We start from the raw sequence: 15,607 nt of genomic DNA, 5'->3' as shown, positions 1-15,607 counted from the left end.
CGTAAACAATTTGATTTGGAAAGTGATTCCTAAAAGGGTGTTTGTAAGCATAAATATACTGCACTTTGGCATTTATGATGCAATAGCAACCTACAACCAAGGGAACAGTGTGAAGTGTGAAGTTCTGAAGGCATTAGGACTTACAGCTGGGGTGAACACTGTACGAGCACTAAGAAATATTGACAGAGAAAGGATAAGAGGAGCAGAAACAAGAGAAAGGCATATGAAGTACGATGAAACAACAGGCCAGAAAAGAAGACAGAAGAGGAAGCTTTTGGAGGATGAAGAAGAAGACCCTGATAATCCATCCTATAGTGCAGGAATGTATTGAGAAACTTTGATAGCCATTTCCCATAAATTAGAATTTTTCGAATATAAGGAACATTTTCTCAAAATCCACTCAAGCTAGATAGATGAAATTTTTATACAGCACTCCTAGTGGTCAAACTTACATTGTAACACAGCCGTTTGGCAATATGTTCAGTAGTTTCATTTCAGTTTAATTATAAAGCAATTATTTGTAAAAAAAATTTGGTCATTAATAAAAAAATAATTGGAAAGAAACTAGAAAAGATACTCCAAAATCCCTCTGTCATAACTGCAATACTAAACCACCCTATATGTAAAAAAGAAATTCAAATTTTTCTATTTGGTAGTTTATTCATAAATGTTCCTCAAACTTAGTGATTTTAACATGGGCAGCATAGGCACCTCCGGCTCCTCTTAACAAATCTGCCGTAGGTCGTCTGAGTGCAGTAATTCACACTTCAACAAGGAATGTAAATATCGTCGATGGTGTTCTACGTGCAATAACTGTCTTCCATTCTCATTACTGTTTTGTAATGCAGAGTATTAACTAAAACTGGGATATGGTATTCAATTATTAAAGTATTGTATATTAGGATGAAATAATATATAAATAGTTCTGTCAACATTCTTTAGCTGTTGCGGGCCATTAATTATATGGGTAGCCACGTAGCGACAGCTTACTGTGTACATGAATGTGGAATTTATTTTCTCTAGTGACAGAGACGATTCGTGCTCTGAGACTATCGGATGTCATTTCAATTAATGAAGTTAGTCTGCAGTAGTCATAGGACTTTCGCCGAAGAATAATATGGGATGCCATGTAATAACGAGCACGATCGCCGAATACTGGGTAGTCTCACAGAGAATCGTCCATCTGATACGAAGAAGTTTGTCAGAACGCACCTATCAGCTCGTAAAACCATCTACAGTCACTGTCCGATGCGATCTGGAGAAATATTCATACAGGCAGGAAATAGACTATAACCTGTAACCGCTGATATTGTGTTAGCTCAACCATAATTGGGCGTAGAGCGTACAATGTGAACAGTTGCGATTAAAGTGTAACTCAGCAATCATTGATTCCAACAATACGCAAGGATTACTTGGGGTAGATGACCGAACGAGTTTATACTTACGACTGTCTATCTCTTGCGCTGGACGTTGAGGAGACAGCAGCGTCATAGTACGCTTTTCTCCTCGGTTCTAAAGGTCTCCGAACACGAAATGTGACAGAAAATTGCGAGAAATCCATGTAACATAGTTGATTTCTAAGGCAACACTACTAATATCACAGTCATGTGCGGTGTTACAAACACTTATATAATTTTTAACCACTTAGCTTCGTCGCTCGGTGTCATTACCGTGTAACTGCGGCTGGATTTTGAAAAGAAAATGTATCGATTACGTTTGTCATCAGCTTTCACGGAACTAAGTTTGTATTACATTAACTTATTTCTTGCAGTGTATCCTGTTACTTATAATTCAGACAAAAGGTGTATCCCTTTTGCTTGGACTGCAATTATAATCTGTAATTCTACTACCTGTAAAACTACAGCTATCGCTTTAGCTATTTCTATTAGACTAGACTACATCTACTAACGTAAAAACTGTATCTGTTACGCCACAACCCATTTCACTACTCTCAGTGTAGTATCTTGTGTGAGACTAAAATATATTACAAACAGAAAAACCAACAGTTTTTGCGTGAGGGATTCCAGAAGGCATTTCATCGCGCCCCGGTCCGTATGCGTGAACTGGGTGCCACCCAAGTTCGCTTTGAAGAATTTGACACCTGAAGTTGTCTCCTGGCTCCCTAGTCGCAGGACGGAACTTCCCCACTCCCGAGGGATATCGTTGGGTGCGGTGAAGAGCACCGTCACTTGCCTGCCCACTTCACTCCGGTATTGCCGGCCGGAAGATACTTCTTCTACAAACGGCCGAAATTCTCAGGTCTCTTCCACAAAGCCACGTTCAGATGTGTTTCCTTTCCCAAATCGTCGCCTACAAAAGGCGAAGGGTCATGGCCCGTCAACAAGTGTATCAATCCTATTCAGAAGCGTCGTCTCCAGCCTCTTATTTGGTGATGCTGTACGTCCGACTCTTATTAGAGCTTCGTTCCATATTTTCTGCCACAAGAGTTGAGTATGAAAGCGAATTTGTTGTTTGCTTGTTTACTATAGTCTTCACTTGATGGTAGGCTATACTCTGCGTCCAGTAGGTGCCGCTTTCTTCCATATCTGAAAAACGAGCTGACGAGTTCCGGATACTACTTTTAACGTCTCAACTGATACAGTAATAAAAGCACCAGTCAATCGAAGAAGCATCCACTTTGCACTCTGTTAACTACAGATGCTGCTGTTTTGGGTGCGAGTCTGTGTGTCCACGCACTCGCACAATACTCCTTTTTTGGTAGTTCGGGTCGTATCATGATCCTCATTGTTCCCAAAGGTATGTTTTATGCATTACTGGCTATGCTAATAATTTCATTCACTATGCTCCTGTCTCCGTTGGTAACTCCTTAAAGTGTACACTGTAATATTGTCGTTCCTCCAAAAGGAGGTGTAAGTATGTGGTGAAATGTTTTCTTTCTCTGTGTCTGTTGCTTCATTGCGCAGTGTTAAATGTGGAATACTACACAGTATTTAAGAATTACGATGCCCTGTCAAATTAAATACGCTAAACTGAAAAGCTCCTGAAAGAACAGGATTTATAAGGCGTTGTATCATTCCAGCAAATTACAATGCTAAGCTTAGCCGATGAACTAATGCATTGTGATTGTTAAACATTATGAGCTGTATTAAAGGAATATTACATGATATTTGACAATTACTATGAACGCACTGATCAACAAATCACAGCACTGTAATTTCCATGAATGATACAATACCGTATTAATCGTGTTCCTTCAGGAGATTAATCACTGTAATGTATTTAATTTGAGAATTTACACAGGTCAGTTAAATGAGCGAAAGGTAATGCGCCTTCTGGACGAATTGTCTGTATTTTTATAAATACAAAAGAAGAGTTTGTTGTAACTGCAATATTGCGTGCTTAACGTGCAAATCAAACGAAAAGTTCCACTTTCGGCTCTTGGGCATATGCTATCCCATTCTCATGACCTATTTGCCACTATATTTAACTTCATCTTTTATGCTATGTATAAAGAAACTATGAATTCTGTTGAAAAAGTGAAAACATGCAGCTTCACGTAATAATAAGCTATGTGACAACGCCCAGGCAGAGATAATCTACCACATACTATTGGAACAGAGTGTTGAGCTTTCAGGAAAATGGAGAAGACTGACTCGATGTAATTTGCTCATATTAAGAGGGAGAGAACTGTAATGAATTGGGACTAATATGGTCTGAGATTTTGTGGAAATACTGAATGCAGTTGCTAGAGTATATTATTTTTGGCGGACACCTTGATAAATCTATAATCGATAGAATTACGTCCGATTGTGGACGAGTTTTGAACTGCGACACATAAATGTTAGGGATTGTTACACTGGTTTGAAGAATATATGCTATTAAGTATTCTTGCAGTTGTCTCAATTTCACTTTTCGAATTTAAAGATTTATTTTTACGCAAGTTGTGGGAATGTGTGAAGGATGACGGGTTAAATAGAGTCTGCAGCACGGTCATTGCCTTTTGAGAAATTCATTTGATGTAATTTCATTTCATTGCTACAACTGATTAATAACCCGTTCATTCTCCACGCAGAGCGCCGCAATGGCACAATTGCGGACTATCTACTACTTATAATTACTACGAGAACGGAAGAGTGATCGCTTTTGTTAGTATACTATTATTAACGCACTTAGCCTCTGACGCAACACACTTTCGCTGAGCATGTGAAGTCAGATTCACCTTAAGAAGGCATTCAAATTGGATTTCAATTGACGGAGAGAGCTTTCAGTGATAATTTATTGAACTGATGTGATAAAAATTTCTAGTACAAAGCTTTTATTCAATAAACGTATTTCACAGAATTTAAAGAGTTTTCAGAGCCCCATAGTCAAGTACATACACACTTAGAAAACATCTGCGTCAGATTATATAAATTATTATCGTAGAAGTGCAATACAATGAGAAGCTAAAATGAGTACGTTTGGCCACTATCACTTAACTCTGCATAAGACATCGGTCACTTAGTCAAAGTCTGACAGTGCCACTGTGATGAAAATTACTGAGATGGGACGAGAATTCGCTTTTCAGTAAGCGTAACGGTGGATCTGCATTCCATATGTTACAAACGCTGCTACCGAAATTTCTGAGTGGAAGACTGAAGAAGGTACGAATGGAATTCGATGCAAGCAGACCACGAAATATGATGTGATTTTGCAGGGCGGAGGTAAGTGCAGCAGGTTTATCTAGTGTGCCACTACTGGGGTGCCTCTGGCCGCTCGGTTTGTTGGCGTCTAAGCAGCTGGTTTTCTGATGCAGCCTGTTGTGACGGATTAAGAAACGTACGTATATTATTAAGTTGATCAGCGACAAATTACGTTATATTCACTCTCCCATTAATTTCAACTGTAATGGTAGCTTACACGAGTCTCGTAAGGTATAATGCAGCTTTCTGTTCTGCGTTATACTGGGGGATTACAGTTGTTTTGGGAATCGTTGTGTTTTTGGGATTATTCGAACACCTACTACTCCTAAGGATGGCCGTTAAATTGAAGATGTACTTCATCTATCTATTTCCATTGATTTTTATGTAATAACACGGCATTTCCACGTCAGCATAACTGAACTAAGGAGCTGAATCGATGAAGTAGGTAGAACGGTACCAAAAACTCTGATGAACACTTAATAGATTTCATATTAATAATGAATTTTAAAGTAATTCTTAACGGCTTTACAACCTGCAGATTGTGTGGCTATAATGTATTTATATTGCTCTGTAGTTTTAACTATTTCCATGTGTCACTGTAGTGCATATGGTGACAAAGCGCGACGCTATGAACAGAAATCTGTCAGCAATACCATTTCTTCTGGCCCACGTGAATGAGAACAGTAGAAAAAAGCTATCAAAGTTGAGTATCGATATTACGATACACCGTAGTGGTTACAGTATTCGGTAAAGCCACCAAGTCTTGCTGCACTTCCTGATATGAAACCCACAATGCGGGACATGCTTTCTTAACAACATTCAAGAGACTATGTAGAACGTTGCGTATTGGCTACTTCCATTGTCCATTCGTCGAGTGGTTCTTGGGAGTCCAGCGTGTGGCATGTCTTGTGGATGGCCAGTCAGAGGCAAAAATAGAGGGTTCTCGTATATTTAGGAACTTGAAACCAGCCTAACATACTGTATAATACTGCAGTATAAGAGCATAGTATCAACGCTATCCTAAGTGTAGGGTGGATTATAGTGAGTCTGAGGTAACGTTTGGACGAATACGGTAATTCGTACCTTTATAGAACATTGCGCAACATTGCATCTTGCGTTCGTTCTGTAGTCAACTCTAGAAAAGTGCTGGAACGTGAAACTTAGCTGTTTACGTACGAGGCCAAAATACTTGGTTGAATGCGATATTCTTACGCAATGTGACAACTGGCAATGATAAGAATGAATATTGGATTAATTTGGGCCAAAATAGAACACATCCGCTCAAAGTATACTTGTGTTTCAAACTCATTACATCAAATGCATATGAGGATCAACTTTTGTGAGAGAAAAAGTGTTCGCTGATGATTTGGTGGCCCTGGGAAGACGAGATTTCACCAAATTAGCTGGGTCCGTTAACCAGTATATTGATAGTAATTTTCAACACAAAAACCTGAAGCACGAGTGTTTATAATCGAAGAAAGATATTATAGGAGCTCGGCCTACCTCTTTCACATGAAGCAAGCAACTGGACAACATACAAGACACATAGCTTACGGGAACCTCACAGTGCTTTTGTCCTGCTGCACCTCAGTAGTATTCCGATAACCAGGTATAAAAGAAGCCTAGTGTCGTTCAGAAGCATCAGCGAACATTGTTTGCTGTAGCACAAGTTGTTCCCCATGACGTGACGTATCACCCCTGTACATTTGTTGCAAAATCCATGGAGCACCATGTGTATTACCGCGCTACTTCCATGTTACATTCATAAGGAGTTTCTAATTTATAATTTACGTTATTTGCATAACTCCATTGTTTCCGCTCAGGTATGTTAACTACACACCTATCAAAATAAAGTGTTGCAGTCATAACAGTCGCTTTAGGCTGAATGTACCAACTAATACAGAAAGTAGATTTTTTCATCTTTCACGTCTGATGGACATCGAAAAGAAGGAAGTATTTAGTGGTAGTAAGGCGCTTTGGGCTGCGCCGTGAAGCGAGTCCAGATTCCTTAATTACAAGAACTGTGCTTCAAAACAGGCAAAAGACGTGCTTTTGAGTACAAATCTGGAATCGTGTCTCCACTTGATGACCTGATACTGTGGTAGCAAATCACTTCTGATAATCTCTCTCTCCATATGCGACTAGTGTACGACAGAGAAGACAGTCCATTCTTCACGTTTCGTCTTAGTCGATGACATGACTCGCACCAAAATTCCAAAAATGTATGTCTGTGCGATGGCCTAACAACCAGCATGTGTATCCGAAGTACACTTAGGCGACAAAAGTCATGGGATAGCTCCAAATTTCGTGTAGCTCCTCCTTTTTCCCGGGGTAGTACAGCAACACGACGTGGCATGGACTTAACAAGTCGTTGGAAGTCCGCCGCAGAAATATTGAGCCTTGCTGCCTCTATAATCGTACGTAATTGGAAAATTGTTGCCTGTGAAGAATTGTGTGCAAAACTGACCAACCGATTATGTCCCATTATGTTCGATGGGATTCGTGTCGGCCGGTCTCTGTGGCCACATCATTCGCCCGAATTGTCCAGAACAATTGTGGCCCAGCGACATAGTGCATTGTCACGCATGAACACGAAGTCAATTAAAGGCTGCTAATGGTCTCCAGGTTGACGAACATGACCATTTCCAGTCAATGATCTGTTAAGTTGGACCAGAAGACCTAGTCCATTCTACACAAACACAGCCCACACCATTATGGAACCACCAGCAGCTTCCATGGTGCCTTGTCCACAGATTGGGTCCATTGCTTCATTGGATCTGCGCCGACTAAATCCTACCGTTAGTTCTTACCGACTGAAATCGGGACTCATTTGAAAGGCCACGGATTTTCAGTCGTCTAGGGTCGAACCAATATGGTCACGAGCTCAGGTGACGAGTTGCAGCCGATGTCCTGTTGTTAGCAAAGGCACCAGCGTCGGCAGTCTGCTGCCATAGTCCCTTTAACTCCAAATATCGCCGCACTGTTCTAGCGAATACGTTCGTCGTACGTCCCACATTGATACCTGCGGTTACTTCACGCAATGGTGCTTGTCTGTTAGCATAGGAATCTCAATGCAAAGGCCACGGTTATTGGTCGTTAAGTGAAGGCCGTCGGCCACTGTGTTGTCCATGGTAAGAGGTAATCGGCGATATTTTGTATTCTCGGCACACGGCACACTATTGACATTGTGGTTCTCTGATTAATGAATTACCTAACGATTTACGAAATGGGATGTTCCACGCGTGTGACTCCAAATACCATTCTGAGTTCAAAGTCTTATAATCACGTCGGAAACCGTTTCACATGACTCACCTAAGTACAAATGGCAGCACCGCCAGTGCACTATTCTTTTATTTCTTGTGTACTCGATACTAACGCCATCTCTATAAGTGCATATCGCTACCCTATGACTTGACGCCTCCAGAATTCGTAAGGGAATAAGTTAATAGCAAAATATCTTCGCCATATATTCGAAAAATCGTTGCTTATTGTGCATCAGTGGTTGAAACAATTTTCTTCACGTAGTTCACGCAGGGATGAATGGATGATTAGCAAATTAAAAACAAATGCGTTATAATCAACGGCAATTTTTTTCCATATGGAGGAATAACTGAAATAATTCATGATTGAAATATTATGTTTCTTTTGAGCTTCTGGTTACTAAAAAAAAAAAAAAAAGTGACGAGATTGTAACTGCTGCATTTCAATCCGTCCGCGAGGAGCAACGCTTATTACTGTAAATAGCAATTTTTGATTTTTGGATGCGTAGTTTTCTAGCTGTAATACTCAAATTGAGAGTAAGAGGGAAAGTAACGAGAAGGATGTAATTTCCGATTTTGCTTCTCGTTAGTGGTTGTTAACTCGTGATTAAAGGTCTGTCACACCATTACAAGTAACCGTCACTTTTTGCTACTCATTAAGAAGCTAGAAATTCGTGGCAGCCTATTTTTGTGCTGTAAGGAACGAAGAAATAGTGCAAAAGTTGTATTTTCGATTCAGCTTTTTTACTTGAGACAAGACTTTCACGCGGCAAAAATGTTAAGTTTTGGTACTATTGGAAATGTTTTAGGTTTACGGTTGCGGATCAAGGTAACACATTGAACATAGAGGTACTCATGGTTTCATCGCTTCTGTGATGTGTCTAGGAAGGTTTCTCAGCTACATATGGCTTTCCTTCACTGACTGGGTAGACTATGGAGGTGGAGCGTGAATGGGATAAGGCAGCCGGCAGTGATGGAAGCTTTCCTTGTGGTCCTCTCCACAAGCCGCTCACCAGACTCGCTCAAAGAAAGGCGGCCGTGGCGCCGCGCCGTACAGTAGACTAAGGGCAGGAGAGTAGAGTAGGAGGACAGTAGGGTACAGCACAAAGCAGGGTGCCGGCTCAGCGCTGCGCCGCGGCTCTCTCTTAATTAGAACCGTCCTGTTGGGAGCGCTGCCTTGTTTCTCGAAAGTAACGGAAAGACCGGGCCTGAAAATTTACGCACCATGTACGCCGTTCCTTTGTCGTCATTAATGAGAACTGCTGTTTCTCTCATCCTTAAGTCTGCAATTCAAACATTATTTAAGTGGTGCCCTTTGTTTGTGTTCTCGCGTTTTATTATAGTAAAAATGCTTACCGCATTAACAAAAAATTAAAGTAATAGTCAATATATACTTATAAGAAAATACTTTGGGCGCGCATTGTCTAAACTTCCATACCATTAGGAATACTGGAAATTAACTAATACCTAGATACAGTTGGACTCAACATAAAAACAATTTTCGGCTTCTTCGTAAAACTGGATGATAAACGTGACGAAATTCGGGAATATGAGCGTGACTGATAGCTGAAACTAAGGTAATCTTCAGTAAAAATCGCTTAAAGAATGCGTTATGTTTAATACACTTGGTATCCCTTCGACGGAGCGGGTGGCACAGTGGTTGGCACTCTGGACTCGCGTGTGGGAGGAAGACGGTTCACATACGCTTCCGACCATCCACATTTAGATTCGCCGTTAATTCCCCAAATCACTCCAGGCAAATTCTGGGATGATTTTCTTGAAAGGCCACCGCCGATTTCCATTCCTGTTCTTGAAACAATCCAAACTTGTGCTCTAACGACCTCGTTGTCGATCTTCCTGCCTCCTTACCGGTACGACACTGACCTTATGAAACTCACGAGAAACGCCTGGTAGTCCTTTCCGTTGAGTTCTGAGAGGCTTATTTAATAGTTTCTACACACTCAAAGGTCTTTGCTAAATTGTTAAAAACAACTGAAGAGCTACGCGAGGTTTGAACCAGTTAAGGCGTACGCCGTTGGTAGATGCTGCCAGATAAATGATGGGTAAACAGTTTACAATTTCTGTTATTCGTTTTCGAGTAGCAACTTGTACTGTTTTCTGCAGGTTTATCTGTTCAACTAGTAAACGCAAAGATATGGCAACGCTTAAAGATATCGCTTTTAAATGTGGAAAATGACATGATTCTGACTGGCTGTGTTTTAAATTACTTTATTTTCACTATTAGTTTCAGACACTGTCCATTTTCAAGAGCATCTATAGTATCAGTTGTGGACGCATCGTTGACACAGCACAGTCGTCATTTTATGAGGTGGAAGTTGACGACAGTGCTTTGCACAAATTCGCATGGTACGCATATTGTTTAACGAATTGACAGCGATGCGTCCATATCTGTTACTATAAATGCACTTGACTACGAACAATATCTGAAAATAGTAGCGGAAATAAAGTAATTAAAAATGGAGCCTAGTAGAATCAAAGTGTTTCTCAAATTTATTGTGGCTGTTGGGCCCTACCCAGACGAAAATAACTTGCAAATGTCTCACAAATGTTTTATAAAGTAGCATGAAATACTTATTGGTACACTTTAAGCATTTATATAAGTTTAGAGGAAACCTCAAGTGGAATAAAAACTACGATTGTTGTTGTGGCTACCAATTCATTACATACATTGTCCAAATGATACTGAAAAAACAGAACTACTTTGTGAGTAGTATCGGCTTGTCAACGTACCTTCTCGCGTTGAAGGACAATTCTGTTTTCCACCCTGACTATAGGGAAATCACTGTTATTTATATCACTGTCCGCTGATTTCTGGCTGTTCGGCATTTTCAAGTGCATACTCCTATGCTTGTACGTAAGAGTGTAGGAGTATGCACTTGAAAATGGCAAAAAGCCAAAATCAGCTGATCGTTGTGAAAATAAGTTATTTTATCACAGCCAGGGTAGAAAATGGAATTTTTCGAGAATAACTTTGTGTCTGTGGCATCAGATACAAAAAACTTCTCACGTTCGTTACGGGTGGTCTGATTCCACATTTCACCGGTATCGTATCTAAATATTTTTATTCATTGCTTATGTTAGGGAAAGATCGTAATTATTGTATGACGATGTTTTCTTAAAGTCAGAGCCAGCTGCAGGATATATGTGTGTATAACAAATATTTATTCATTTGGTCTCATTTTTCCTTCCAACCAACGTGAAGAAATCGAGGAAAACCCAGATCTTGATCAGTGGACCAGTATTTGAATGTACACTCAAGGGATTGTCTATGCAGCTTTGATCTATTTCATAACTAGTCTGAGAACGGTTCTCTCAAGATAAAATTGCTAATTTATTCAGTCTTCTCTTACGCCGAAGGCTACCAAACCAAGTAAATTTTGTTTCTTTATCAGTTTCTGTTATTTGTTTCGGAGACTTAATCTTCAGCAAAAGCGTGTCACCTTTGATGCAGCTGACTTAAAGCAACATGTTTCTTCCCTAACGTAGTAAACAGAAATCGTTTTCGGTTTGCAGTGTCGTTATTTTATATGGTATTTATGTCAACTTCGCACTTTCCTTTCACATCTCCCAGACGTTTATCCACCCCGTAATGAAAGGGAGTTGAGACAGTTTGACGTTGGATATTACCAATAACCACTTAACATCTCTGCGGTGTATAAAGTAATATGTTCACATACTTTCACGTTTTTCCTCTACATGTGAGATGGTTTTAGCCATACACCATCTACATGTGAGATGGTTTTAGCGATAAACAGTTACGACAATTTGATGCTTAATACTAGCCACACTACTGAATAACTCTGTTGCGTAAAAAGGTATTTTATTTGCAATACGAGCTTTATACGCGGTACAATGATTGTACCCCGTATTTGTTATGAGGATTAGATGAGATAGTGAAGTGAGGACCTACGTTTATTAGCTCCGTGGTCGATCACCGTAGATGAAATTTTCTGGCGTTTGTAGTCCTGCTCATTCTTAAGAGTCAAAATCGGAATCAGATGCAACTTGCGACAATATTTCTCCACTTGAGAGTGTGCTTCCCACTATAAAATGCCATACACATTGTTGTTTTACACAAGACGCCAACTTCTTTCCCTACTAATTTCTCTGAAATCTCCTTTTGGTTATTTTCATGTACGAGGGTTGGAACTTTAATAGTGGCAACTATTTATTTACAGCTAGTACAAAATAGATACGTGTTTTAAAGTTTTACTGACGTTCAAAGTAGTCACCAGCATTGCGTAAAACACGTTGCCAGCGATGTGGAAGTCGTAGGATACTCTTAGTAGTGCCAGCTGTGTTGACAGTTCGAGCGACGCGGTCTATTGCCCAACGAATTTGTAGCATTTCCGAAGCGTATGCCGTGAAGTGTTTCCTTCAGTTTAGAAACTGAGTTGAACTTACGAGGGCTTAAGTCAGGGGAGTGCGGTAGGTGGTATAGCACTCAGCAACCCTATCAGTCAAACAAATCAGTAACAGCTTGCACTGTACGTGCTTGAGCATTGCCCTGCAAAATAATGGTCAGGTCCTGCAGAAAGTGTCATCATTTATGTCTATATGCTGTTCGCTTTTGGAACACAACCTTCGACCATTTTATGTCTACACCCTTATAATTTTTCAAATTGTGTGAAGGTACGAACAGTTTAGCTTGAGAATCTATTATCAGTCGAACACACAATAACCCAAACCTTGGAAACTTTGTCCTGAAGGATGTCATTAGACTCTCCAAAGAGCTCCGATCTTCAAGAAATATCTTACTGTTACACCCACTGCTGCCGTAGGCTCACTACATAAATTACTAATTATAATCTTCAAGTTGTTAAGGCATACGCGTTGTTAAATCAAAAACTTACAAGAAGCTGAAAACGACACTGCTTCTACACTGTTTTTTGAAGGATCACCTCTGGTGTGTAAATTAACTTTCTTGTAGAGTTTGAAGATGTTTCATTCCTGTGCATGACAAACGATTGTGATACTGCTCCCGAACAGTTTCTGGTGCAAACGGTTGGTGTATATAGCTGTTTATATTGTAGGTGAGGCTGAACGTACTGACCTCTGAAGTCGGCCCTGATGAGCTTGTCGCCCCTGGCTCGGTCGCCCTGCAGGGCGCGCACGCGGACCCAGAGCGCCATCCCGCTGCAGCTGTAGCCGCCACCTGCTGCTGCTGCCGCTGCCTCTGGGAAGCGCCTCGCGCACTGCCTGCCGCTACCCGCGCCACAGGCGGCCGCGCTCGCCAGGGCCACAGCGCATGCGCACCGCACTCCTCGTTCTTATCGTCGGCTTCCAGCCGCTGCGATATCGGAATGCTCAGCTCGCGATCAGCTCTCCCAAGAAAAACACTCCGGAACCTATTACTCGTACTAACTACCTATACACTGGACTGGAACGTAAAAATAGGCTTTTGCCTTTTGTCTTTTAAATGAGTACATCTGGCGAGCAAGATGTATGAGACAGGCGAAATACCCTCAGACTTCAAGAAGAATATAATAATTCCAATCCCAAAGAAAGCAGTTGTTGACAGATGTGAAAATTACCGAGCAATCAGTTTAATAAGTCACATGTGCAAAACACTAACGCGAATTCTTTACAGATGAATGGAATAACTGGCAGAAGCTGACCTCGAGGGCCGGCCGCTGTGGCTGAGTGTTTCTGGGCGCTTCAGTCCCTAACCGCTACGGTCGCAGGTTCGAATCCTGCCTCGGGCATGGATGTGTCTGCTGTCCTTAGGTTAGTTAGATTTAAGTAGTTCTAAGTTCTAGGGGACTGATGACGTCAGATGTTAAGTCCCATAGTGCTCAGAGCCATTTTTTTGACCTAGGGGAAGATTAGTTTGGATTTCGTAGGAATGTGGGCAATACTGACCCTACGACTTATCTTAGAAGAAAGATTAAGGAAAGGCAAACCTACGTTTCTAGCATTTGTAGATTTAGAGAAAGGTTTTGACAATGTTGACTGGAATACTCTCTTTCAAATTCTAAAGGTGACAGGGGTAAAATACAGGGAGCGAAAGGCTATTTGCAATTTGTACAGAAACCAGATGGCAGTTATAAGAGTCGAGGTACATGAAAGGGAAGCAGTGGTAGGGAAGGGAGTGAAACAGGGTTGAAGCCTCTCCCTGATGTTATTCAATCTGTATATTGAGCAAGCAGTAAAGGGAACAAAAGAAAAATTTGGAGTAGGTATTAAAATCCATGGAGAAGAAATAAAAACTTTGAGGTTCGCCGATGATATTGTATTCTGACAGAGACAGCAAATGACTTGGAAGAGCAGCTGAAGAGAATGGACGCTGTCTTGAAATCAGGATATAATATGACCATCAACAAAAGCAAAACGAGGATAATGGAATGTAGTCGAATTAAGTCGGGTGATGCTGAGGGAATTAGATTAGGAAATGAGAAGCTTAAAGTAGTAAAGGAGTTTTGCTATTTTGGGGAGCAAAGTAACTGATGATGCTCGAAGTAGAGAGGATATAAAATGTAGACTGGCAATGGCAAAGAAAGCGTTTCTGAAGAAGAAAAATTTGTTAACATCGAGTATAGGTTTAAGTGTAGCCATGTATGGAAGTGAAACATGGATGATAAATAGTTTGGACAAGAAGAGAATAGAAGCTTTCGAAATGTGGTGCTACAGAAGAATGCTGAAGATTAGATGGGAGGTATTGAATAGAATTGTGGAGAAGAGGAGTTTGTGGCACAACTTGACAAGAAGAAGGGACCGGTTGGTAGGACATGTTCTGAGGCATCAAGGGATCACAAATTTAGTATTGGAGGGCAGCATGGAGGGTAAAAATTGTAGAGGGAGACCAAGAGATGAATACAGTAACCAGATTCAGAAGGATGTAGGTTGCAGTAGGTACTGGGAGATGAAGAAGCTTGCAGAGGATAGAGTAGCATGGGAGCTGCATCAAACCAGTCTCAGGACTGAGGATCACAACAACAACAAATGAGTACAAATTTTTTAAATTGATAAATTATTATTCATTCATGTATTAGACATTTTAAAAACTAAAACTCCTATCACATTTATCAAAACAGAAGACTTGTGAATTGTTGAACACGTGAAAACGCATTCTGTTCTCTTGCTCATTGGTACAATGCAGTATCAGCATATTGTTCGCATACGAAACTGGCTGCTGTCGCTTTGTTAACGTATAGAGCACTAGTCACGCGATGTTACCAACTTTTCTCGTTTACCGCCGTCTGTGTTTACTTTTTCCTAGACGCCCATTTACACCTATACGTGATGCATTAATCTTTCTCACGCACCAGCAGACAAGCAAAGCGTTCATATTCCACATCTACATATACATCTACATGGATACTCTGCAAATCACATTTAAGTGCCTGGCAGAGGGTTCATCGAACCACCTTCACAATTCTCTATTATTCCAATCTCGTACAGCGCGCGGAAAGAATGAACACCTATATCTTTCCGTACGAGCTCTTATTTACCTTATTTTGTCGTGGTGATCGTTCCTCCCTATGTAGGTCGGTGTCAACAAAATATTTTCGCATTCGGAGGAGAAAGTTGGTGATTGGAATTTCGTGAGAAGATTCCGTCGCAACGAAAGACGCCTTTCTTTTAACGATTTCCAGCCCAAATCCTGTATCATTTCTGTGACAATCTCTCCCATGTTTCGCGATAATACAAAACGTACTGCCTTTCTTTGAACTTTTTCGATAT

The 15,607-nt window shown here is 40.7% G+C and overlaps 1 protein-coding gene across 1 annotated transcript in view; it reads right to left on the bottom strand.

Annotated features, from left to right (window-relative positions):
- LOC124625417 (otoferlin-like) overlaps positions 1–13,084 on the bottom strand; it is a 1,049,973-nt gene extending 1,036,889 nt beyond the window's left edge. The window contains exon 1 of the mRNA XM_047149169.1: positions 12,978–13,084. Coding sequence (XP_047005125.1) covers positions 12,978–13,056 — 79 coding nt within the window. The 5' untranslated portion in view covers positions 13,057–13,084. The remainder of the gene's footprint in view (positions 1–12,977) is intronic.
- Positions 13,085–15,607: the final 2,523 nt, after the last annotated feature.

The sequence above is a fragment of the Schistocerca americana genome, chromosome 1 (genome assembly GCF_021461395.2).
Source record: "Schistocerca americana isolate TAMUIC-IGC-003095 chromosome 1, iqSchAmer2.1, whole genome shotgun sequence".
NCBI lineage: Eukaryota > Metazoa > Arthropoda > Insecta > Orthoptera > Acrididae > Schistocerca > Schistocerca americana.
The sequence above is the reverse complement of the archived record's forward strand: the minus strand, read 5'-3'. Positions and strand labels throughout refer to the sequence as shown.